The sequence below is a fragment of the Ailuropoda melanoleuca genome, chromosome 3 (assembly GCF_002007445.2).
Source record: "Ailuropoda melanoleuca isolate Jingjing chromosome 3, ASM200744v2, whole genome shotgun sequence".
NCBI lineage: Eukaryota > Metazoa > Chordata > Mammalia > Carnivora > Ursidae > Ailuropoda > Ailuropoda melanoleuca.
This window is the reverse complement of record NC_048220.1, coordinates 17,364,740-17,390,156: the sequence shown is the minus strand read 5'-3', so window position 1 is coordinate 17,390,156 and position 25,417 is coordinate 17,364,740. Positions and strand designations below refer to the sequence as shown.

At 40.9% G+C, this 25,417-nt stretch overlaps 1 protein-coding gene across 3 annotated transcripts in view; it reads right to left on the bottom strand.

Moving 5' to 3' along the window:
* PRRC1 (proline rich coiled-coil 1) overlaps window positions 1-12,730 on the bottom strand; it is a 41,124-nt gene extending 28,394 nt beyond the window's left edge. The window contains exons 1-6 of one of the 3 annotated variants that reach the window (XM_019798401.2): window positions 12,572-12,727; window positions 10,751-10,919; window positions 8,153-8,281; window positions 7,126-7,533; window positions 4,981-5,141; window positions 2,015-2,117 (exon numbers count right to left, since the gene is read on the bottom strand). In XM_019798401.2, coding sequence (XP_019653960.2) covers window positions 2,015-2,117; window positions 4,981-5,141; window positions 7,126-7,533; window positions 8,153-8,261 — 781 coding nt within the window. In that variant the 5' untranslated portion in view covers window positions 8,262-8,281; window positions 10,751-10,919; window positions 12,572-12,727. Of the gene's footprint in view, window positions 1-2,014; window positions 2,118-4,980; window positions 5,142-7,125; window positions 7,534-8,152; window positions 8,282-10,750; window positions 10,920-12,571 lie in introns of all 3 variants that reach the window. The other 2 variants (XM_011223450.3, XM_002918081.4) reach the window with 2 other exon arrangements.
* Window positions 12,731-25,417: the final 12,687 nt, after the last annotated feature.

Genomic DNA, 25,417 nt, shown 5'->3' with positions numbered 1-25,417 from the left:
AAGTTACTAAAACCTAAAGTATTGAGTCCCATAGGAGAAAAAGAGAACAAATATACTTTCTACTCATTTTTTTCCTCCATATGGGACATGTCTCTCGATCCTAGCTGAGTACTGGTCCACTAAACTTCAGCTCAAAAGGCTTTTTCAGCCTTTTTGTAATAAGCAATGCCACCTTAAATGATGATGGGGAAAGTAATTCTAAGAACACAGGAAGCTAAACTGTGTTAAAAATCCATTTCTAACAGTTCTTGTGTTTTCTTGATACATCTCTAACTGTTCTGGTGATTTCTAGAATACTTCTGTAAAAATACCTTAAGTTTTAACTCAAGTTTTGTTACATCAGAATGGTCTTGCTTTCGCTGCCTGTCAATAAGGTGTCAACTTTTTCACATCAGTTTTATTGCTTTTTACAGCTAATTAAGACTATATATTATGATATTTGCTAATACACATTTCATTTTGTATCTTCCCCCTAAATCCCACGCCCTTCATCTTTTGCTTTTTTCTTGATGTCAGGCAGACTACTGGCCTGAGAAAAGGCCTTGGGTTTGAATCCTGAATTCATTAGCTTTGTTAGTTGGGGAAGTCACTGATCTTGTTTCTTCACAGTAATGTATCTGCCACCTCACTGGGCTTGTTCTAAGGATTAAATAACTGCTATCACAGTCTAACACAGTACACGCTAAAATAGCAAGAACTCCAAAAACACTAATTCCTTTCTTTCCCTCATTCAAAATACAGCTTGCGCTGGGTGCCTGGGTGGCTCAGTCGGTTAAGCATTTGCCTCCAGCTCAGGTCATGATCCCAGAGTCCCAGGATCGAGTCCCACATCAGGCTCCCCACTGAGTGGGAAATCTGCTTCTCCCTCTGACCCTCCCCCCCTCGTGCTCTCTCTCTCTCTCTCAAATAAATAAAATCTTTAAAAAAAACACACAAAATATGAGCTTATGAAGGAAAGAATATATATGATGCATTAATTATGTCAAAATTATTATGAATATAGGAAACAGTATCTAAGGTAGGGTCCAATTTCTAAATCCTCTGGCAGTTACAAACACAATAACAATTCAGTTGATTTAATACTTAAATCCATTTTCTAGTTCCAGGGAAGCAAAGTGGCTAAGTGCAAAAAAACAAACTGAACATGGGTTCAATCTAGCTCTACCAAGCTGTGTGACCTAGGATAATCATCTCTCTGAACCCAGGGGTTCCCTTGCAGAGTTCCTAAACACTGCCTCGCAGAGCAAGCACTTAAGAAATGATACTTCTTACTAAGGTCTTACCCTTTGACATTTACTAGATTGTAAACTACCACCAGCAGCAAGACTCGTGAAAGCTACTGATTTTTTATTGCTAATGAAAATCTCTGTTCTAGTACCTAGCGCACAGCTTCGGCTTCTAAGCTGTGATCTTCAACAGAAGGACTAATAATTGCTCACTGATGCTGCTAAGCGGTTGTTTCTTCACATACTGGACATGTACATTCAAAACGACATGCAGACAGCATGTATGTCTATGTCATCTATCTGGAGAGTTCTTGGGAAGGAGGATTCAAAGTGGTCAAAATAGTTTTCCCACCAAACCTATTAATCAGATATTATTAATAAACAGAATTAACTTCCTCTAAAAATATTATTCCTGGGTTAAGCATAATCACATTTAATTAAGACAGATAATTGGACAATTACCAAAATCAAATATAAACAAAGCATCGCTTCAAATATCCTTAGTGAATAAAGTAAAATTCATACAAAGCAACACTAACTGTATTTAAAATTAAAATACACTATATTAATTAGTATACTAACGCGTATTGGTTTTACTCTTCCCAAAGTTCATTCTGTGTTTTCAAAATTCATTTGTGACTAAGAAAAAGATAAATTAATACTAACACTAAGACAATCAACTTACAACATAAGAGGATTTCCACTGATTACAAGACTATGGAATCACAGTGAGACAAAGGCACATATTTAAAAACACAGGCACACGCTGCTCCATCTTGAGTACTTACTGATATATGGAGCCATGCCAGGGTCCAGCGTTGTAATCATGCTTTCTACTGAATGTTTTGTTTTATCAAGCACAGATTTCACCACAGGATTTCCGGCCACACCCTGCACAAAACAAATTAACATATAAACGCCCATTCTAAGCAAAGAACACCTAATGGTGACAGAAAACTCTTTTAAAGTTTCTGATACATCACAGACTTGTTATTTGGTAAAATGTAAGAAAGACAAATTGCTGTTAAGTTTTCAAAATGCTCATTCTCACTTTCCCTCTTCTCACAGACCCGTAGCAGTCTGCAGACCACACTCTGAGCAGCACAGACTTGGGAAGTATGAATACTGTATACACACACGTTTGTGTATTCATTTTATGGATGTATATATTCACATGTACTCATTTTATACATGTATACATGTATATGCATTTTATTTCTTTGTGTGTGCATATTTTAATTTCATTTCACATCTACTTATTTATATAAAAGACTAGGCAAAACTTATCCATCAAGATCCCAAATAAAAACAGTAATTAGTTGTCTCCATAGGCTCATACTTGGTTCCCTAGAAAAAAAATTAAAATATTCACATTTCTCATCCTTATTCCCCAAAAGTTACCTATTAATATAAATTACTCTGCTGTCTCCTACTAATGTTTCTTTTTTTCCTACTTCCTGTTTATTGTGTTCATTCCCAAAATCTCTTTTAACCCAGATCTACTCCTCTGAATTCTTAAAACCATGCTATTTTTTTTTTTTTTAAGATTTTATTTGTTTGACAGAGAGAGTGAGACAGGCAACACAAGCAAGGGGAGTGTGAGAGGGAGAAGCAGGCTTCCCGCCGAGCAGGGAGCCCGATGTGGGGCTCAATCCCAGGACCCTGGGACCATGACCTGAGCCAAAGGCAGACACTTAACAGCTGAGCCACCCAGGTGCCCCTTAAAACCACCCTATTACACAGAAGGAACCAGGTCTGAGTGTTCCCTTCTTGTGCCGTACTTCTCCAGCAGTAAAAAAAAACTTCCAGGGAGCAGCGCCTCCTGAAATGGCATCTGGCTAACAGGCCACCATTCCACCCCTTCCAACCTACCACTGAACTAAAATGATTCAGCAAAAAAGCTGAGTCCATAACATTGATACTTAAAACTGTCAACCAATCTTATGCGGAATATTAGAAGAACAATTTACAAGACATGTAAAGTAGAGCTCAGTACAAGTGCTAACGGACACAGTGACATGCTCTTAACACGGAAAAGAAGGAACAATGCCTGTATGAAGAAAAACTTTAAAAAGTACAGAAGGATTAAAAAAAAAAAGGAAGCTTAGAAAAATACCATCTTTGTGAAACATAAAGCTCAAATGTAGGAAATTAGCCACCTACCAATTGAAAATACATTTAATATATAATGAAATTGCAGCCAAACCCTCCCAATACTGAGTAATCCCAAAATTCATTAAGAGAAATAAACAGAAAAGACTAGTAAAGAAAAATCCTGAGGTAAAGAGAAACTGGCAAACTTATAAAACCAAACACTGATATATCATTATGAATGCAGAGACTTGGAACTGACCTTTCTTTCTTACTCACCAATGCATACTCCCCAACCCCACCTAAGCACAGAGTAGACTTTCAGTAAGTATTAGTACAATAATAAAAAGAATTAACAGTCACTAAACTAGTGAGGTACTACTGCAGGGACAGGCCAGATAGCAGAATAGAACAGAGTCCAGAAACTGACATTACCACACAATTGTGTAACGAAGATAAAGATGACATATCAAAACACTGGGATATGGTACTGGAAGAGTCGAGTAAGGGGTTGGAAGAAAATTAAGTTTGACTTATACTCTGTGTAATTAAATAAATGTCAGCAACATTAAACTGGTAGGTATAAAAAAATGAAACCACAGAAGAAATAGAAGAAATCACAGAAAAACATTTAACATATATTGTGCTGGGAAAAGGTCATTTTTAACTAAAAAAATGAAAAGAAAAAAAGACTGAAAAAAAGACTCCTGAAAATTTAGAAGCTTTTGCGTCAAAAAAGGTAATAAAATTTAAATGTATGATAAAAGAGAAAACTGCAATGTGACAGCACGTAATAAAATATCACTACATGAGGAGCTCTTAAAATTTCATTCAGAAAGGAAAATCATCCCAATTCAAAAATGTGCAAAGAACACGACTAGAGACTTCACAAAAGAAAAATATAAATGACAAAAAAACACATGAAAAATGTTCAAATTTGGTAACCAAGAAATTCAAATTAAAACGAGGTTATGTTTTTTGCCTATCAAATAGGAAAACGTTCTATTTCAAATTCATAATCAGTGCTGGCAAGGGAAAAATGCTGGAGAGTCTATCTTGGTATAACCCTCCTGGAGAGTCTTTACCAGTAATTTTTAAATGTTCACTCAGACATTCGTCGGGAACTAACCTCGCGAAACCAGAGATGAGCATAAAGATCTGCACGCAAGAGTGCTCACCGGAGAGTGCTCACCCGAGAGTGCTCACCCGAGCTGTACTGGCAAGAATTACTGTCAGCGCTAAAGCACACCAGCAAAATATGGGAGATAAACGCGCGGCACGGAGGGCAAAAGCAGCCACAAAGAAAAAAAAATTCTACTAGGATAATTCATTATTTAAAAAAAAGAAAGATAGAAAGAAAAAGAAATTTCTGAAGAATATTTATGACTGGGAAGATGTTCCTGACATATGCTAAAGACAAACAAAAGATACAAAATAACATCCACATGTTACTACCCCATTTTGACTTAAAAAAAAAATTACATCTACAGAGATATGCACATAAAAAAAGACTGAGAAGAACTATAGAAAACTGGTAATAAGAATAAAAAGAATTTTTATTTTTTCTTTATACCATTCTGTATTTTCAAAGTCCTTCTAATGAAAATCTAATAGTTTCCAAATTAAAAAGTTCAGTGTAACGTGTAAACTAAATACCTCTTACCTTAATAAAACCCCAGAGTCCACCAGCGGATGCTTCATCCTGACCTCTACCAACTCGAGGATCTTCTTGTTCCTCTGGAAAAGTAATGGCTGATGTGGTTCCCGGGCCCTGGGCCAGAGATGTCAAACTGGCTTGCTGAGTAATGGGAGTCGGCAAAATACCTAGGAAATGGCAAAATTCTAATATAGGTAATTGATTTCATAAACTATTTTCTATAAAAACAAGATATACTACAGGAGATGAGTAGCTCAAAATAGCTTTGATTATGTAAATACATACTCGGGCATTTCAAGACTGAGTTATGCACTCCAAGAATCACCTAAACCTTTATAAAATATAAATGAAACAAAATTCTAAAGAAGAAATTTCTTGCCCTTTTTGTAGGTTTTTTAACCAAGTGTCCTGAAAATGGACAAAATAAATATCAAAAAGTACTTCCTGTTGGTCCTATTTAGCACATGGATGTGGGCAACTATAATTCTAATCCCTTTAATGCATAAAAATAATTAATGTAAAGACCTAAGCCCATCATATAAAAGTATGTAACAATTAGTACTTATTTCATATGCCCTACTTTAACTCAAAAAAGAAAATTCACATATTCAAAGACATAGACATAATACCTGTACTATGCAAAAATTTGTAAAAGTAGATAAGCCAAGTTTGAAAATAAAAATCAGAACAAAGTTGCTTCTTCTAAAATGAAAAATAACAGGAAAAAATGACAAGGTCGAAGTTTTGATACTGGTTTCCGACAACCATTCCAGGGAAGCCAAAAAAGTAGGTGTAGCCAACTTAAAAAGCACACACGAGCTTTTATTTGGTTTTAAATTTTTACCTGGCTAAACAAANAAAAGATGGCTCTTTACCAAAAACTTAGCACACACGAGCTTTTATTTGGTTTTAAATTTTTACCTGGCTAAACAAAACTACTTACTCCCTGGACCATTCTTGTCCAGATAACCTTTTAAGTAAAGCCTTAAAAAAAAAAAAAAAATCCTCAAATTTCACCCTCGTGTCTCTCTATAAGTACACAAAATACTAAAACAAGTATTTGGAATTTTATCTGACACTACATACACTAAACATACACTACATTTTACAACACACAAAATTTATCATTTACTAATAACATCAGCTTTATGTGGATAATATAAATGTCAAAACATGAAAATAGGAAACTCCAGAATTCAAAGACAAGAGTTAAAAGTAATGCAGCAAAAAAGAAAAAAGTTAAAAAAAAATAATGCAGAAATATGGAAACACTCAAACAGTACTGATGAGAAAGTGAAATGGTGCAACTGCTTTGGAGAACAGTATAGCAGTTTCTTGAAAGCGAACAATTCCATGCTTAATTATATACCTAAGAGACATGAAAAAATGTCCTCACAAAAACCTGTATACAAATGTTCATAAGAGCAGTATGTGTAATACCAAAAAGTAGAAACAACACAAAAGTTCATTAACGGATGAAATGAATAAACAAAATGTGGAAGGAAAATCCATACTATGGAATACTGAGCCATAAAAAAGAATAGAGTACGAACACAAGCTATAACGTGGATAAACTTAAACTGAGGGGCGCCTGGGTGGCTCAGTTGGTTAAGCGTCTGCCTTAGGCTCAGTTCATGATCCCAGGATCCTGGGATAGAGGCCCCTATCAGGCTGCCTGCTCAGCGGGGAGCCTGCTTCTCCCTCTCCTCCCTCTGCCCCTCCCCACACTTGTGTGCTCACTCGTACTCTCTCTCTAATAAATAAAATCTTCAAAAAAAAAATATACTAAGTGAAAGAAGTTTGTTACAAAAGACTATATATGGTATGATTCCATTTATATGAAAGATCCAAAATAGGTATATTCATAGACAGGGAACAGACGAATGGTTGTTCGGGGCTGTGATCATCAGGGGAAAGTAGGCAGTGACTGCTAATAGGTAGAGGGCTTCTTTTTGGGGGTGATTAAAAGGTTCTAAATCGGATGACAGTGATGGCTGCACAACTCTGTAAATACTGTGACAACTACTAAATTGTATACTTTAAAGGGGTGAATTGTATGATATGTAAATTATTTACAATAAAGCAGTTATTTAAAAAAATGTGTTTAAACATTAGCTGTAGCATTTCAAATTAGCGGTAAGAGAGAATTACCTGGTACCGGAGGTGCAGAGAATGACGGCATGAGGGGTGTCTGGGGGGCTCTTCCTGCATGTCCCCTTGTAATGTCGTAAGTTGCCCCAACGGAAAATCCCGACGTGGGAGGACCAGAAGAGGGTGCAGATAAAAGAGTGCTTGGGGCAGAAGACGGAGCCGGAGCCGGAGCCGGAAAGTGGGATAAAGGAGGATTACTGAAGGCAACAGCAGGTGGTGGAGAGACAAGAGGTGGGATAGAAGTAGCAAGGGCCGGAACAGAAGGGACCGGTGAAGGCGGCACGAAGGGCAAGGGTGCGGGTGCGGATGGCCTCACAGGAGGAAGAGACGGCTGGGGGGTGGAGTATGCATGTGGCGGCAAGGACTGTATGGACGACACACTGGGAGAAGAGAAAGAACTCGTTGCAGCTGCAAGATGGGGAGGAAAAAAACCCACAAAATTGGAAATGCTTTTCACTTAGTTTTTAAAGTATCTCATTACTTTTTTATTGTAAAATTTAACAATTTAACAGACTATCACCCAATAATTATTTTTTAATGTGTTACTTAAAATCTACAACACATACGACTAAGTGCGAATGACTTTCGACTTCATCAGAAGCAGATACAGAAAATTAAGTTACAGTCCTGTTCATAAGATCTTTGTGTTTTCATTCATTTTGCTATTTTTTCAAGAAAAGAGAGCCATTTTTCACCCCTGCTGCCTTCAGCATAAAAACCTACACACTGACTCAAAAATTTTGGTCAGAAGGTTAATCAAAGTCACAGAACATGAGACAAAACTAACACATGCTTTTTAGGGTATTTTTGTCCTAAGACCATGATTTATAGTCGGTATGAATATAGAGAACAAAAGTTTACCCGAAGGAAAAATACTTTTGGGCTTAAACAAAAAAGGTCACTTCCCTTCATCCTGGGAAAGATGAGATATTTTCATCTATGTATTTTTCTTTTAATTGACTCTGAGAAAAGTTAACCATGTCTTTACTACCCTCCAGACACACCAGATGCTGTCAAGGCCACGCACCTAAAGGCAGTGGGCTGGAAGACGCGGCAGCGGCAGCTGCGGCAAGTCCTGCAGGGTGCGGTGGAGGAGTCCCCGGGGGGGTGGTCTCTATTCCGCTCTCTTCCATCATTTTTCTTCAGTTATGGTTTACTATAAAAATAGAGAAATGTAACATATACTGCACAGTAATCAAGTGTATCTTTAAAGAATAATTTTAGAAAAGAATAATCAAAACACAGAGGTCTATACGATTTATAATGCCACTTATTTCTGGATAAAGGATCTGTCAAAATTCCTAGGAAAACAGTCTGTGACATGTTTAATATGCACATAACATTTTCATACACATACTCTGTAATTGGGAAATAATTCTATGTTAACGAATTATTCATAAATTTTAAACAGTAAATCACTAATTTTCTGCCATGAGAATGTATGTTAGACTTTTATCTACATTCCAGTTACTATTTCATTTGAAATAAACATATATTATTTAAGTATTTTTTAAACACTTCTTCTTTCCCCATAAAACATTACATATGGGCTATTTCTGTTAACTTAAAAAAAAACTGAAATGTGCTCAATTCCCAGTATCTCTATTCACATTTAAAATCATACTTAGTAATAGCTAGATGATATGTCTCACGTTTTAGAAACGGTAACTTCAGCAAAAATGTTATATGGTAACTAGATAGCAGGGTCCTAAGATAAAAATGGATTATGAAATATGGGAAAACTTCATTAAAAATTACAAATTTTCAAGCCTGTCTCAAGTATAAAATCAAAACCTAAATAAAACTTCTGTTTTTGATTTTGATGTGTTCAGTCATTTAACAAATACTCATGAAAGTCAACTGCTTGCCAAGCACTGTACTGGTGCCTCTGGACATACAATGTAAGCAAAACCGAACAGGATACTTACAGTCCAGTACAGGACTACAATGAACTATACCTTAATTATGTGCTCTGAGGATAAGAACACGGTCCTATTTGAGAGGAATACAATTTTCAGTTGAGTGAGGAAAGGAAGTCACATATAAACAGACATCAGAAAGATGTACAGAATTTAATGAGGCAAGGGAAAAGAAAAAGAAGTAGGGCAGATTCCAGAAAAAGTGAATATATGCTAAGTATACAAGCCCCGTAAGGTAGAGGGGACAAGACATATTCAAGAACACCCATGTGGCAGGGAACAGAAAAAAAGAATGAAGACTGGAGACACAGGCAAGAACTCAGACCGTGTTGAACCTTATAAACCAAGTCAAGGAGTTGGGTTTTTCAAGAACAGAAAGGCACTCAAGCTGGGGTTGACATATTTGTCTTTTAACTGTTTTGAACAAATTTTAGACTCATAAAAAGAAGCAAAAATAGACCAGAGTTCCTGAGTATCCTACACCCAGCTTCTCCCACGAACAGCATCTTACCTAACTGCAGAACAGTGCTCGCACCAAGGAAATCAACACAGGTGCAATACTAGGGACTAATCTGGATTTTCACCTGTTTTTACATGTATGTATGTTTCTGTGTGTGTGTGTAGTTCTATGAAGTTTCATCATACACAAAGTCTCATATACCACCACAATCAGGACACAGAACCGTCCCATCACCCTAAAGAAACTCCTTCATGGTGCTCCTTCGTCACAGCTTCTCACTAACCACAAGCTGTGGCAACGGACTGTTCTCTATCATTTTCTCATTTAATGAATGTTACTGAAATAGAATCATACAGCATATAACATTTTGAGATCAGCTTTTTTTCAGTCAATATAATGCTCCTGAAACCTATGCAAGTTGTTGGATGTATCACTAGTTGGGTTTTTTTTTTTTTTTAACTGCTGAACAGTATTCCATTTTATTGGCGTGCCACAGTTTATCTACTGGTCTGTTGAAGGACATTTAGGCTAATTCTAGCTTTTGGCAATTCATATTTGTGTTCTGAAAACATTCCTTCGACCACAGTATGCAGGTTGGGAATGGGGGTCAGAGTAAATGCAGAGAGCCTATTAAGATGATTAGAAGTATGTCATATAGGAACTGATAACACCCAAGACAAGTACCTCTCAAGTGTAGGGGGGGAGGAGGCGTTGTCCAATGACGTTGTCATTGGGCAACGTCTGAGACATTTTTGGTTGTCAGAACTAGAGGGACTACTGGTATCTAGTAGGTGAAGGGTAGGCATACCACTAAAAATCCCACAATGCACAGAAAAACCCTCACGTGAAAGAATTATCCAGCCCCATGAATCAAAAAGGACAAGAGTAAGAAGTTCTGGCCTAGACTAGTGTGATGACGGGAAATAGGGAGGAATGGGTAGATTCAAAAACTGGATATGGGGCATGACTTGCACAAGTGTACAGATGGCTATGCAGTCACTAAGATACGGAATACGAGAATAGGTCAAGATGTTTGATGTCTTCTTTTTTGGGAAGGGGCATTATGCACTGTTTAAAATTGGACATACTGAATTTAAGCTCCTTGAAACACCCAAATAGAGACACTGACGTGGTCTGCGGTTTGGCAGTAAGTATACGTTTCTTCAGTTTACCGACAGTCTCTAAAGTCTTGTTCTGGGATAAGGTTATCTAAGAAGAGGATACCAAGTGAAAAAGAAAAGATGACCTGACCGATCCTTGAAAAATTGCCTGGCAGAAGATGAGCTTGCAGAGAAGAGTGAGATGACCAAAAAGGGGAAAACCAGGAGACTCTGGTGTCCAAAAGCCAAAGAAGTTCCAAGGTGCGAATGGGCAGCAGCATCGAGTACTGAAGAAATGCCAAAATTGGGTGATATCTGAAAAAAAGCAATGGATTTTCCAAGTTGAAGATACCAACACAGTGAGAGTGGTTTCCATGGAGTGAGGCTAGAAGCCAGTTTCAAGTGGACTGAGCAGGAGGAGGTGAGGCAGAAATACACAACACTTTCAAAGAGTTTGGTTGTGAATGTGGAGGAAACATCTATGGCATTTAAGTAGAGACCCCTGGGATCAGGGAGGCACCATCTTTTCACTCAGTACCTCTACACCAAAGGAAGATAACCTGGAACACAAGGGGCCTTTCAGGGACTTCACCACTCCCTGCCAAAGCTACCTCTTCTCATCTATTTCCCTCCTTACAGATGCTACCAAATCCTTACACTGGCCAGTGGAAGTCACATTTAAAGATAATCCTGATCCCTAAAATTAATGAATGTGTTGGCAAAATAGCCTGTGCAACGAAAACAACTTATAACCTGCAATAAAGGGTCAATTTCTTTCAGTCTTTAAAAGACACACTTAAGAAATGGCTTAATGACGTTATCAGGTAAATTTTGTGTGCATAAAAATTATGCCTTCTTACTGCAGAAAAGCTATCGAGATAACAGTGAAGTGTCAAGAGTTGGTAAAGGCTTTAGTGCATATGTCTCAGCATAAAAAGTATTATTAATGTATCAACATTAAAGAAAGTGATGAAAATGGCTTAGAGAAATGGAGTCCTCCATCTCTGGTCTACCCTCCTCTTCCAATTTGCTTCCATTATGGTTTTTCTGGAACAAAGTGAATGGCTACTTATAAGAATACAATAAAAGAAATGGAATAATGCAGCTCTGATCAAAGTAAAAGCATTAAAAGCAATTATTACTGATGTTCTAACAGATAAACGCCAAAGCAGGAAGTGAGTTTTGTCTCTGGACTCTCCGTTCTGATCCCAAAACAAACTTCCATAAATGTTAACTGAATGAAACAGTGGCTATAAAGGAGAAAAACCGGAATGCCAAAATATGTCACGTTCGCAGGCAAGTACATGTTGTCACGCAAAAATATCTACTTTGAACGGCAAAAATGGATATAAATTTTGCCAATCTAGGATAGGTGCTATCTTGCAAATTTGCCTGAAGCTGGTCCCAGGAACGAACAAAGAGCAGAATGCAAAAGCTGGGGGGAACCTAGGGAAAATAAGCTACTTCCCACTGCCGTTCTCGGTGTGTGGACCCAGGAGTGGGGAGAAGGCTGGAACAGCCGAAATCCTGTGCCTGGAGACAGCGGCCTCCCCGCAGGCTCTGCCACGTCTCCAGGCCGGGCTGGGCTGGGCTAAGGTCAGCGGGCGCGGGCCGCCAGTCCCGCTCCGACCGCCAGCGCGCTGGAAGGCGGAGCCAAACGGTCAGGGACGCCAGCCCGGGTCCGCGCCCGGGAGCAAAGGGCCGGAGCAGACCCACGACCCGCACCCACAGTGCTAAGCACGGCGGGGACTGCTCGCCTGCCCGAGGACGCCCGTGCCCTGGCCGCACCCTGCACGCTCACACAGCCCGCGCTCGGGACTCGACGACTGCGGGGCTCCGACCTGACCCCAATCACCCCGCGGCGCCGGCCGGCCAGCCCGCCGACCTGGCAAGGACTGCGCCCGTTGGCGCCCGCATCCCATCCCGCCGCCCGCCAGCACCCGCGTCGCTGCCAGGCTGACACTCACCTGGGGGCCCGAGAGAGGGTCTGCGTGGCAGCAGGAAAGTGCGAGACAGGGAGTTGGGGGTGCTAACACTACGGCTCCGAGAAGACCACGAAGACGGCCAGCAGGAGCTGCCCGTGCGCCCCCGCCTCCAAAATGGCCACCGGAGGCGCACGCCCCTCCGGCTGCCACGTAGACCGCGCGCCGCCCCGCCCCGGCCGCTGGGAGCTCCGCCTCGCACCGCCCCGCCTCGGGCCGCCCCGCCTCGGGCCCCGCCCCGCGCGCGGGGAGCCTCGTTGCGCCCCGCCCCTCCCGGGAACGCAGGTTAAACTTGTCTGAGTACCTCTGACCCGAGGTGCTGCTGCCCCGGGACTTGGCGCCGGCCCCTCCAGGAGCATTTCCAGTATCACGGTCATGCTTCCCTCTCCACAACCCGAAACTCGAGAACGGCACCCTCGTTCCCAGGTGTAACTCACTTATCCTGGCCGCCCACAGAATGGAGGTGAGCCAGCCAAAGTCGTCCGGTCCACTCCCCAACTGGAAGCAGGAACCCCCTTCGCAAACACTACCGACAGGGGACTTGCATATTTACCAAGATTTCCAGATAACAGCAGTTGCATCCAGAGAAACAAAAAAGCGGGTGGGAAAAGAGTAGCAGCTACTGTTACTTTTTCCCCAACTACAGTACATGTACATTCTTTTTTCTTTTTAATTGAGAAACCGAAGGCAAAGATGATCAACCTTCTTAACGTACTGTGCCGTACTTTTAGCAGTACCTGAAACAGTTTGTGCTCAATAATGCACATTAAATAAATAAGTGAATGGTGTGTAATAGTGGGAAATAAGGAATTTGAAATCAGAAGGCTGGATTTGTGGGGCGCCTGGACGGCTCAGTTGGTCAAGCGTCTGCCCTCAGCTCAGGTCCTGATCCCGGGGTTGTGGAATCCAGCCCTACCTCGGGCTTCCTGCCCAGCGCAGAGCCTGCTTCTCCCTCTCCCTCTGCCGCTCCCTCTGCTTGTGCGCTCTGCTTTTCCCCCCTCTCATCAATCATTCAATTAAAAAAAAAAATCTGGGTTTCCGTCTAAGACTACCCTAACACCAATTGTGCAGCTGTGCTCTTGGATAAGTCACTTAGCCCCCTCCTGTCTTCCTAATTCCATCTGTAAGATGAGAATAATATTATCTGCCATCTCTAACTCAGGCAGGTAACAGTCAAAATGAGTAGGAAAGCACTTTTTAAACTGCTGCGTGTTAAACACATGAAAAATTGTTTTTGTTGCTTCCAAATTCCTTTAGGAACCCATTTATGGATTTCACATTAATGGATCTCTTGGATTTGACAGTTGTGAGCATTCTAAAATGCCTCGTTAAAAAGTTGACAGTATTTAACTACGCCCTGACTTCAGATCTTCCTTTGTAACTTCAGTGGGTTGTTCCTTTTGGCGGTGACTCTTATTCCATCCACAGAGAATGTGTGTAGGTAGTTAATCTAGGTTACTTTTCTAAAAGTGCTGTTTGGGTGGGGCTGAAAGTAGTTACCATCTCCATCTTCTTTGGTCGACACCCTTAATAGCTATAAGGTTTATTGGTTTCTTCACTCATTCAACAAATATTTATTAGTGGCTGCAATACTACTCTCTCACAGAAGAGAAAGGCTATGAGCGGGAAAATAGACTGTTTATGATGGGCACTTTCAGGATAATCAATAAACCGGTATGTTACAGACAGTAATTGGCCACTTTGGATAAAATGGATGAGCAAGCCTTCTCTGAGGAGGTGGGATTTGAGCAGAGACCTGTGAGGAAGCAGGCCTGTGGTTTTCTGGCGAGAAGGAAGGGCTCACAAAGGCTCGAAGGGAGCTTGCTTGACATCTTTGCAGAACAACAAGGAAACTGAGACTGGGTGGTAAGAAATGAGGTCAGAGAAATAGCAGGGCCAGATCATACCCAGCCTTGCAGGCCCTGGTAAGACCTTCGGGTTATATTCTGAGAGAAATGGGAAGTGGAAAGTTTTGAGCAGAAGACTGGCAAGATTTGACTTCAGTGTTAAATCACTCTGATTGCTATGACTGTAGGGGGCACAAGGACTAACACAAGATGGCCAATATCACCACCTTGGTGGCTTGTGTGGCTAATGGGGCAGGAGGAAGTGATGCATGGTCTAGATATAATTTGAAGGTGGAGTTGTCATGATTTATTGATGGATGGAACATGAGCTGTGTCAGTTTCCTAAGACTGTCCAGCAAATCACCACAACTGGTTAGATAAAAACAGTCACTTTTTTCTCTCACAGTTCTAGAGGCCGGAAGTCCAAAATCAAGGGTTAGTGGGAACTCTCCAAAGGCCCTGGGAGAGAATCCTTCCATGTCTCTCTAGTTTCTGGTGGATCCAGATGTCCCTTGGCTTGTACCAGCACAACTTCGATCTTTACTTGTCTTCACATGGCCTTCTTCCTACTATCTCTGTGTCTCAAACCTCCCTCGACTTTTCTAAGCATACCTACCATTGCATTTAGGGTCCATCCTAAATCCAGAATGATCTCATTTCAATATCCTTGGGGGCATAAACCCAACTCCCAAATAAGCTCACATTTACAAGTTCCAGGTAGACGTATATTGTGGGGAGGCTGCTGTTCTGCCCAGTACATGGGCCATGAGAGGCGGGAGTCTACCAAATAAGCGAGATCCTTGAGTTACATTTAAGACATGTCATGTTTTACTTGCTACTTTTCATTTAAACTTCAAAAGACCTTTGTGTGGCAGGTAGTATTATTGTTCCAATATTAGAAATAAGGAAACTAAGGCTCTGAGAATTGTATGTAGATCTGGAACTGAAACCCAGAATTCTTCAGCTGTACCTCAACAGCTTGCCTGCCTTGCGGTAGTAAGAAAATGTGGTCTTAGATAGAGGACATTGAAGGGCTTTGATAGAAGATCACAGCCTAAGGACAGAAAAACGATCTGCTTAGTTTTTTTGGTTACTGCTAACAGAGCTCACCAAGTTTTTCCATACAGGAAGTCCCTCATATAGAAGGGTCCATTTCTGAGCAATAATGAGAGATTCAGTGTTACGGTGGAATGTTGATTTTATCACACACAGGCAAACAGAACTATTTTCCTACATGAGTTTTTTTTCCTAGCTTACTTTAAAGTCTAGTCTTAAATATTCTCAAACCCGTCCATAATAGGTGTAATATTCATATGAATGCTGAAGCATGTATTTTCAGGTGGGAAGGAGAAGAGGCTGGGACCCTGGGCATCTGCAGCATTACCGGGGTAAAGGCAGAACTCAACCTGGTCAGAAATACCACAGGCTCTGCTGAGAAAAAGGTCCACAAGCTATGCAACCACAAAGGACACTTTGGTGGGTGCACCAGGAGTACTGGCCAAGACACAGAGCCCAGGAGCCCACACCTATGCAAACAGGATATATAGGAGAAGTGTTGACCCAAACGTTGCATAGGGCATACTTGTACTGAATAATTACTCATTGTTTATCTGGAATTCAAATTTAGAAGGCAAGCAAGGTGTGACTCAGAGTCTGCAAGGCAATGCGGTAGAGATTAGGCCATTAAGTCTTGGTACCAAACAACCTGGATTTGAATCCTGGCTCTGGCACTTGCTAGGTCAACAGCTGGCCTTGGGCATGTTGCTTAAACTCTGCCTTGATTCCTTCACTTATAAAATGAGAACTTCTATTAATACCAACCTCATAGTTTTTTGCTTGGGGATTAAATGACTTCATCCACATAAAGTGCTGCTACTGTGAAAAGAGCCCAACACAGTGTTCTCTCTGTGTTAGCTGGCATTCTTTGACTTATAAATTGTCTCAATATTCATCTGACAATGACTTTTAAATCAAAAAGAATTTTATACAGTTGAGTTTGAGTTGTAAATTCCACATAAAGGTTTTATATGCTTGTTTGTTGTTAACTAAAAATTTCCTTTAGCTATAAACAGGGTGGCTCTGCCTCTAAGTTTGCCCAGGACACTCCCAACTGAGGACTGCTGCCCTAGTAGAATTATTAAAAGTTCCCACCTTTTGTTCTCCAAAGTGTTCCAGTGTGGACAGTATGTCTTAGGCTCATCCTAGTTACAGAGATACTGAGAAGTTACTCTTTAACAAAAGAAGTTGCTTTTCTTGCACAGGTGAGTTATAGCGTGTGGGTTTCAATACCTGCCTCTCAACCATACCATGTAATTGTTACCAGAGTCCATTTCTATTGGCTACAAAGAACTAGCTTCTCTTTCTAAAATATATATTTATAAAAACTATCTAGAACTCTTCATTGCCTGAATGATAAAATCTTCAAAATCCAACTTAACTTTACTTTCTAGATACTTTACACTTTCTGAATCTTTCTCTAGATTCCTCAGCCACCAGCTGCATACCTCTGCCCCTTCCAGACACCATATGCCTTAGCTTCTATCAGTCCCTCTGCCTGAAATGCTTTTCTTTTCCCTTTCCACGTCGTACTAATAGGTATACTTCATTTTTTTTAAGGGACCTGCTCAAAGTTTTCTTCCATCATAAAACCTTTCACACTGCGTCTTTGTTGGCTGTTCATGTCTATCGCCCATCTTTGTTTATGAGCTCCTTGACAGTAATAACTTTGTAGAATCCTAATACATTCACATTTTTACATAGAGTACTCTATGAACACTTTATTGAATTGATTTTAATTTCTGAAGAGGACTGATGTATAGTATACACACTGCAAAAAGTCATCATAATCCTTTTTCTCCCTAAACAAATATGCCTCTGTTGGAAAATTAGAAAATTCACTTCAAACAAGGAACCATGCAACCAAAATGAATTCTCTGCCCAAGGAAACACTGTTAATATGTGATAACATATTACAAAGGATTTAAAAATTTTTTCTAGACTTCCATGTTTTTACCAAGTTAAATTTTACATAATTTCAACCTACAGCTCCCAGTGCACAATAACTCCCAAATATTTATATCTTGTAGGAATGTTTCTCAAGTCTTTGAATTCATAGAACACTTCACTTTTTCCCTCTAGGTTTTCTATCGGTTTAGAAAAGAATAGGAAACATAACACAGATGTTCTTACAAGCACCCTCATTTCCAAAACAATGTTTAAAGCTAACAAGTTGCATCCATTCCCTTGAGCAATTCAGTATTTCTCTAAGGCTTAGAAGTGAAATTTGGCGACCAGAGCCTAGGAGAGGAACCAGTCCAATCTCCCTAATTCACATATCATCCCAACTGCTTGTGAACAGGCATCTGGTGTCCTTCTCCCTGGGGTCCCACAGAACTGCTTCTGAGCAGGTCATCACGGCAAAGTGGAAAACACAGTGGCCTGGGAATCCTAGTACTATCGCTAATTAACAATACAACCTTGGGGTTGCCTTCTTTGAACTTTCATTTCCTCCCCTGACAAGTGAGGATAGATAGCTAAGGGATTTCTGCAGGGGATGTTCATTATGATTGGCTTCCTAACAAGACAAGCAAAGAAAATGCTAAGACATTTGTACGTGTCAATACAGATGGAAAATCCTAGACAAAATCTTAGAATCTGGAATTGAGGACTGGACGAGCAAGAGGATGATATACATTGTGATTAAGGAGGTTTTTTTTTTTACCCAGGAATGGAAGAGTGATTCCACTTCAGAAAAAATGTTTAACCTGATAAAGGGCATCTACGGAATAACACGGCAAATATTCTTAATGACAAGATATTTGAAGCATTTCACTTAGTCGGTAGGAGACTAAGGAGACAAAAGTTTCTAACATGAGAAGGAAAAAAGCAAAATTATTCTTGTTTGAAATAAAAATTCCTGTTGCAATAATCCAGCACTCAGTCCTTGGGCCTCTTTTCCAAGCTGCTAGTGACTCCCTCAGCCCATTGCTTTCAACATCTAGGTCCTAATGATTCCCACATTTATAGTTCCAGCCACAACATCACTCCTGAACCCTACAACTATTCAGTAGCTTTATTTTGGTGTCTAGTCAGGAGACTAATTATAACTCTTAATGTTTAAAAACAAAACAACACTCTGCTCCATCTGCACTTCCCTGGTCAGCAAATGGCAACTCTGCTTTTCCAGTAGCTCTTGGACAAAACCCCTTGGCTCACAGTCAACATCCACAGTGGTAAGTCATGTGGATAGACTCTACCCCTGACATGCTGTGAGGAAAATGTCTCTCTCCTCTCCCAAATCCATAATCCTGGCGTAAGCATGAGAATAGAGATGAATTCTACCCCATATCTGCCCAGTGTTCTTCCGGACCGTCAAGGTCAACCCCATTAAGGAAAGCCTGAGACTCACACAGTCAGGAGAAGTCTAAGGAGGCAAGACTACCAAATGCAACGGGGTGTGGACACAAAGGGCATTCAAATAATTAGTCAGAAAAGGCTCTTTATTCAGAGCACGAAGGGGAGTCAGCCACCACCCCTTGTGTTTGGCAGAGACTCAAAGGCAGGCAGTGAGCTGGGAAAGCTTTAGAACGGCAAGAGGGGATGGCTTCAGGAACACCCTGATTCCAGGCTGCTGGAGGAGGAAGCTGCCGATGGGCTACCGAGGCATGGCATTCTGTGGGACCGGCAAGGGGAGTGTATTTGGCTTTCTGTGGTTGGTCCTAAATCAGAAACTGTCAATTATTAATCCAACCCTAGCCACTTGGGGCCGATTGCTACAAGCGTGGCTGTTTGGCTTCCTGGGCGGGTTTGTACAGGGTCTGGCCACTGTCCATGCTACATTCCGTCTCTCAGGGGTATCCTGGTTGAGATCCTGGAACTGAAAAGGACGTGAGGTAAAAACTAAGGAAATCTGAATGCAAGTATGGACTTCAGTTAATAATGGAGCAAGAGTGGTTCATTCAGTGTAACAAATGTGCCACACTCGCGTGAGAGGTTAATAACAGAGGAAACTAGGTGTGGGGTAAAAGGGAACACTCCTGACTATCTCCTCCATCTTTCTGTGACTGTAAAGCTGGTGTGAAAAGTAAATTCTCTTTCTAAAATCACCAGCACCTTGGAGAAATCGTCGACCCCGCACTTTCTCTCACTCCACACCCAATCCTTGGGCACATCCTTCGTCAGGATTTGACCACAGCCCCTGCTGCTGTCACCTGAGCCCCGACTTCATCATCCGTCACCCTACAGGGGCCCACTGGCCTCCACTCCTGCCTCTACGGTACTTTTCCACAGAGCTGCATGGTGGCCAGCGGGGTCCAGGTTCTAGAACCTCTCTGCGTCACCGCCCACCAACCTTCCCCTGGCTCATCTGTTCCCACACTGTCCTTGGTGCTGTTTCTCAAGGGCGCCCATGCCACTCACACCCTGGGCCCTCCCCTCCCTCTTCCTCAACATTTCTACACTTCCTCAGGTCATTTGAGTCCCAGAGATACCCTTGCTTAGCCCCTTGCTTTATTTTTCTTCCTGATGCTTAGCACTTTCTGACATTCCATATAAATGGTAATATCTCTTTGCATCCTGTTCACCTCCTGCATTATAAATGTCGGTATCTACGAACTCAAGAGCAACTTTCTCTGTTTAGTTCACCACTGTATCCTTGGTGCTGCCCTCAGGAACTTCGTCGGCACTCAAGCAACAGTTGTCAAATGAACAAATAAAGTATGGGGATGTCTTGATGGTCAGGAAGCTAATGTGGCCGAAGGGTCTTATTCTTTCCTAAGAATATTCTTATTCTTTCTCACAATTTGGATTCCATCAAATTAAAACTATTTTTGCAGAGATCAAGTTTTTTGTTTACTTTGTATACATAAAATACATTTTATTTAGTGTGGGTCCGTTACACGTGGCCTCCGAAATGCGATCTGAGGTGAGAGTTCAGTCAGATTCCTTGCATGATCTGTCAGCATAGGCGTGTGGCATTGTCTGAGGCTTAAGTTTCTAGACGTCACAATTCCTGGAAACGTTTCCAGATATTCGCTCAACCGGCGTTTACTGACTGAAACATGATGCTAGAAGCCGTGGGCCAAAAATAACATGAACTAATTCCTGCCCTAAAAGAGATCACCGGCAGTAGGAAAGATAGTGTAGTCAGAGCATGAAAACACAGGGAAGGAAACTGGGGGTCTCCTAACAACTCTGCACAGAATGACAGGGAGACCGCAAACGCGGGGCGGTAACTGCACGGTGCTATGGGAACACCTGATCTTTCCCACACAGCTTTTGGGATAAGAGTCCTGGCAGCTGGCCATCGGGAGATGGATCTCGGTGGTGTGGTTATTCAGCGTATTTGTCATGCAGCGTTACTTCTGTGGAAGAGGTGGTTCCTTTCTGAGACTCTCTCTTCCCTTGGATCCATGAGGCTTCCCCAGCAGCTCCTACTCCCTCTGACTACGATGCTGTCTTATAAAATTTATTCTTTTCTTTTAGTCCTCCTGTCTTCTTATTTGAGAAACGCCTATTTCACGCGCAGGTCATGCACAGGACTCACTGAACAAAGGTTTAAAGTCCGGCTCGGTCACATTTTGTTCCTGCTGTCCCCAGACACACACTCGTGAGAGCCAAGAGAGGGACTTTTCTCTCACATTCCTGCTATTGAGACAGGCAGGAAGCAGCGCACAGTTGACAAATCTTCACTCTCCAGCTTGCTTGAGGCCCTGTGTACCACCCCCAGGGCCCTCACTCCCTCCATCTTCCTTTACAGCTCCCCCACCCCCCACAACCAACCCTTTCCACTTTTAAAGACTGCCAATCCCATGTGTGCCTTCCCTACGTACAGACAAGAGAAAGAATCTACTCTGAGAGCATTAACGGAGACCCTCAGGCCTGCATGTCTGTCTCTAATGCTTCTCTAAAACCTCAGTTCTTATTTCTAACCTCCTAGAAAGCCCACCGTCTTCTCAAATTCAGTCTGGTAAGAGATAAACTCATCAACTTATTCATAAGATTATCCTTAAGATTTTAGCCTTTTCAATTTCATTTTTACTTATCACTATTATCCAGTACTCAGAAAGACTATTTGACAGCTCTCCCTCTTCCACCAACCATATTCATCAAGGCCTGCTAAAGCTTTGTATTGCCTTGTAGACCACGGTGAAGCTCCCTGGGCCCATAGGAAGGTAGGAAGACTTCCAGGTGAGCCACGATGAGGTTGGGGCTAAGACGGTAGCAGTAGCACAGTGGGCTCATGCTCAAATATCATTTGCTCTTTCCAAAGACCGCATCCCAAAAGCACAGCTCTCCCTTACTTAGTAAGTGTAAATCCAGATTTTGTTTTACATGTTAAGCACTTTCTAAAAGTTTGATTTGATTTGGTATTGTTTTCATGGGTAATAGATGGACAGAGCACAAAGGTCAAAGGTTCAGAAAACTGTGTAGTGATAAGTTTCTCCCACAAGCCTGTCCTCCAGCCTCAGAGACAACCACTGCTCTGTATATCCTAAGCCCACAGGCATGCATATTCTTTCTCTTGGGTTTTTTATACAACTGGAAATAGTATATCTTAGTTCTTGGGGTGTGTGTGTGTGTGTGTAAGATACCACATCTCCATACACACACACGTATACTTGCTCACACATACATAGATCTTGGAGCTCGTCCCCTATCACTAGGTTTATAGCTACCTCATGTAAAGGAGCTGCGTACCTTCCCGTGGAGTGGGCTACACTGTCAACAACTTCTTTAACTTGCTCCCTTCCTGAACGTAGTTGATTTCAATCNCGGGGGGGTGTGTGTGTGTGTGTGTAAGATACCACATCTCCATACACACACATGTATACTTGCTCACACATACATAGACCTTGGAGCTCGTCCCCTATCACTAGGTTTATAGCTACCTCATGTAAAGGAGCTGCGTACCCTCCCGTGGAGTGGGCTACACTGTCAACAACTTCTTTAACTTGCTCCCTTCCTGAACGTAGTTGATTTCAATCTTTTGTTCATACCAGCAAATCTATATTGATTCTACTTAGCTACGTGTCATTTTACACACATACAAACACAACTATTGAATGAATTCCCCTAAGTAGAATTACTTGATCAAATGGTATTTATATCTGCAGCTTTGATAAATACTTCCAAATTGCTCTGCATTGAGGATTTTAGTTTATACTCTCACCAGCTAAGTATGAGGCCTGCTTCTCTACCTCTTCTCCACATATGCTTTGTTATCAAATATTTGGGTTTTTTTTAAAGGTTTTATTTATTTATTTATTTGACAGAGAGAGAGAGAGACAGCCAGCGAGAGAGGGAACAAAAGCAGAGGGAGTGGGAGAGGAAGAAGCAGGCTTCCAGTAGAGGAGCCCGATGCGGGGCTTGATCCCAGGACCCTGGGATCATGCCCTGAGCCGAAGGCAGACGCTTAACAACTGAGCCACCCAGGCACCCCTGTTATCAAATATTTGAGTCCTTGCTGATTTCCAAGTGGAACATGTGCCTCTGTGCATTTCTCTCGTGAAGAGTGAGACTGAACGTTGTATGTGATTAAAGTTATCCGTATTTCTTTTTTTTTTTTTTTAAGATTTTATTCATTTATTCGACAGAGATAGAGACAGCCAGCAAGAGAGGGAACACAAGCAGGGGAAGTGGGAGAGGAAGAAGCAGGCTCATAGCAGAGGAGCCTGATGTGGGGCTCGATCCCATAACGCCGGGATCACGCCCTGAGCCGAAGGCAGACGCTTAACTGCTGTGCCACCCAGGCGCCCCTATCCGTATTTCTTTTGAAGTGATCTTTATCTTACATTATATATTGATTCTTAAAAACAGTTTATAGGAGGTGTTTATGCAATAAAAAATTAGGCCTATTTATGCAAAACATATTACAAGTATTTTGCCTTCTTTGTAATTTGGATTTTGACTTTGTGGGGTTTTGTGTGTGCTGCCATATAGAAATTTCTGCTCTTTCTAGAGTCAAAGTTATAGGCTTTTTACATCCAATTCATCTGTGTTAAAACAAAAGATGACATTTTCACTAGAATCCTATTATATAAATAGGTTGTCTTACAGAAAATGGACATCTTTGTGATACTTTGTTTTCCTATCTAACGGTCTTTTTATATGCCCCAATAGAGTTTGATTTTTTACAAAATATAGAACTTCAGTATTTAACTTTTTCTTAGGTATTTTACCTTTTTTCTCACCATCGCCAAGTCTCTTCTTCTACTGCATTTCCTAATTGAGTGTTACTTGCATATAGGAAGGCTATTCATTCTACAGCATCAATTTTGTAACCATTCACCTTATAGAACTGGCTTGTTTCCAACAGTCAGTGAATTGATTTGGTTTTACTCATCCTTTACCATATTTACACTTCTTTTTTTATTTCTCTCACCTAACTTTCTTAAACTAACGAGGATTTTGTTTGTGTCCTACAATCTGGTCTGTTTACTCCAATATTTTACGGGTGCATGAAAATAATGCGAAGGCATGATAACTTAATTCCACACAAAGCCAGTATACCTACTACTTTCATTATTTACGTGTTCCATGGACAAACACTTCTTCCCTTGCCATGTCATGAACTGAGATGTGGGAATTAAAATCTTCAATATCTAATAGGTCTCTATTTCCTTTTGTGTTTCCTGTAATTTTTGCTTTCATTATGCTGCTACAGGGTTATTTGATTCATAGGTGTCCATAATGGTGAGATCACCAAAATTTATTGGACCCTTTACGTTTTCTTTACATTTGCCTGACAGGCCTTTGCTCATTCTTTAATTTTCAATTTTTAGGAGTTCTTTTATTTTAGGTCTATCTCTTGAATTCAGAAATATAATTAAATTTTGCTTTATGATTCAAATGTTCATCTTTTTCTTTCAAGGAGGACTTAACTTACTTTTACTTATATGACATATATGTTTAGTTTTTATCTGACATCATATTATCTTTTCTGCTATATTTTTGTAATATATTGTTATATTGTCTATAATGTACGTATGTGTATTTTCTGATAATTTAGCAAATTCATGTTTTTGTTCTAATGATTACCTTTACAATTACTACTTTATGCAATATATGTGACACCCTATAAAGCATCTATGGAAGATGAAACTATTATATGCCCATGGCCTTTCCTTACCACTACCCACCCATTTTAGCTGGTTATATATTTTTGGTAGTATCTCCCCATGTGTTTTTATTTTATTTACTTATTTTTTTAAAGATTATTTATTTATTTATTTATTTGAGAGAGAGAGACAGAAAGAGAGCAGGAGTAGGGTTGAGGAGGGGCAGAAGGAGAGGGAGAAGCAGACTCCCCACTGAGCAGGGAGCCAGACGTGGGGCTCAATCCCAGGACCCTGAGATCATGATCTGAGCCAAAGTCAGATACTTAATCAACTGAGCCACCCAGGTGCCCCATCAACCCTTATGTTTTTAAATCAAACACCTATGTTATTTGACTTATTAGTTTAAAACAGTTCCCAAGAGCCCTCTTCATCTCTCAGGCTATATCGCCAACCTTAAACCCTTACCTTATCTGAGAAGCAAAACCAGAGACTAGGACAACCCAGAAACCCAGTCCCTGCAGCAGAAAATCTGACAGGGCAAAGGCAAAAATCAAATCAGCAGCTATTGGCCATTCTGAGATCTCAGAGTTTCAGACATCGGGAGAAAGAGGAACAAGGAGGTATGAAGGGAAACAACGTTTTTCAGTTATGTTTGGAGAAGCAAAATAAAATGGACTTTGCTTTTAAGACTGTTCATGAAAATGAAGTGCTCTGTACCATTTTTCAAGCAGGAGCCTGGGAAGGAGGTCAGGAAAGGAAAGTTCATGTTCTGAGCGTGGGGTTTTGGCTGCTACTATCTATAGAAGCAAGGGTGCTTCTTGCTACGAAGCTCAATCCTATAATTGAAGATTAAGAGGTAAAACGGGTTTGGCTTCTTGGTGGTGCCAAAGGTTGATCTCCTTGTTAGATCGTCTCCTGCAACTTCA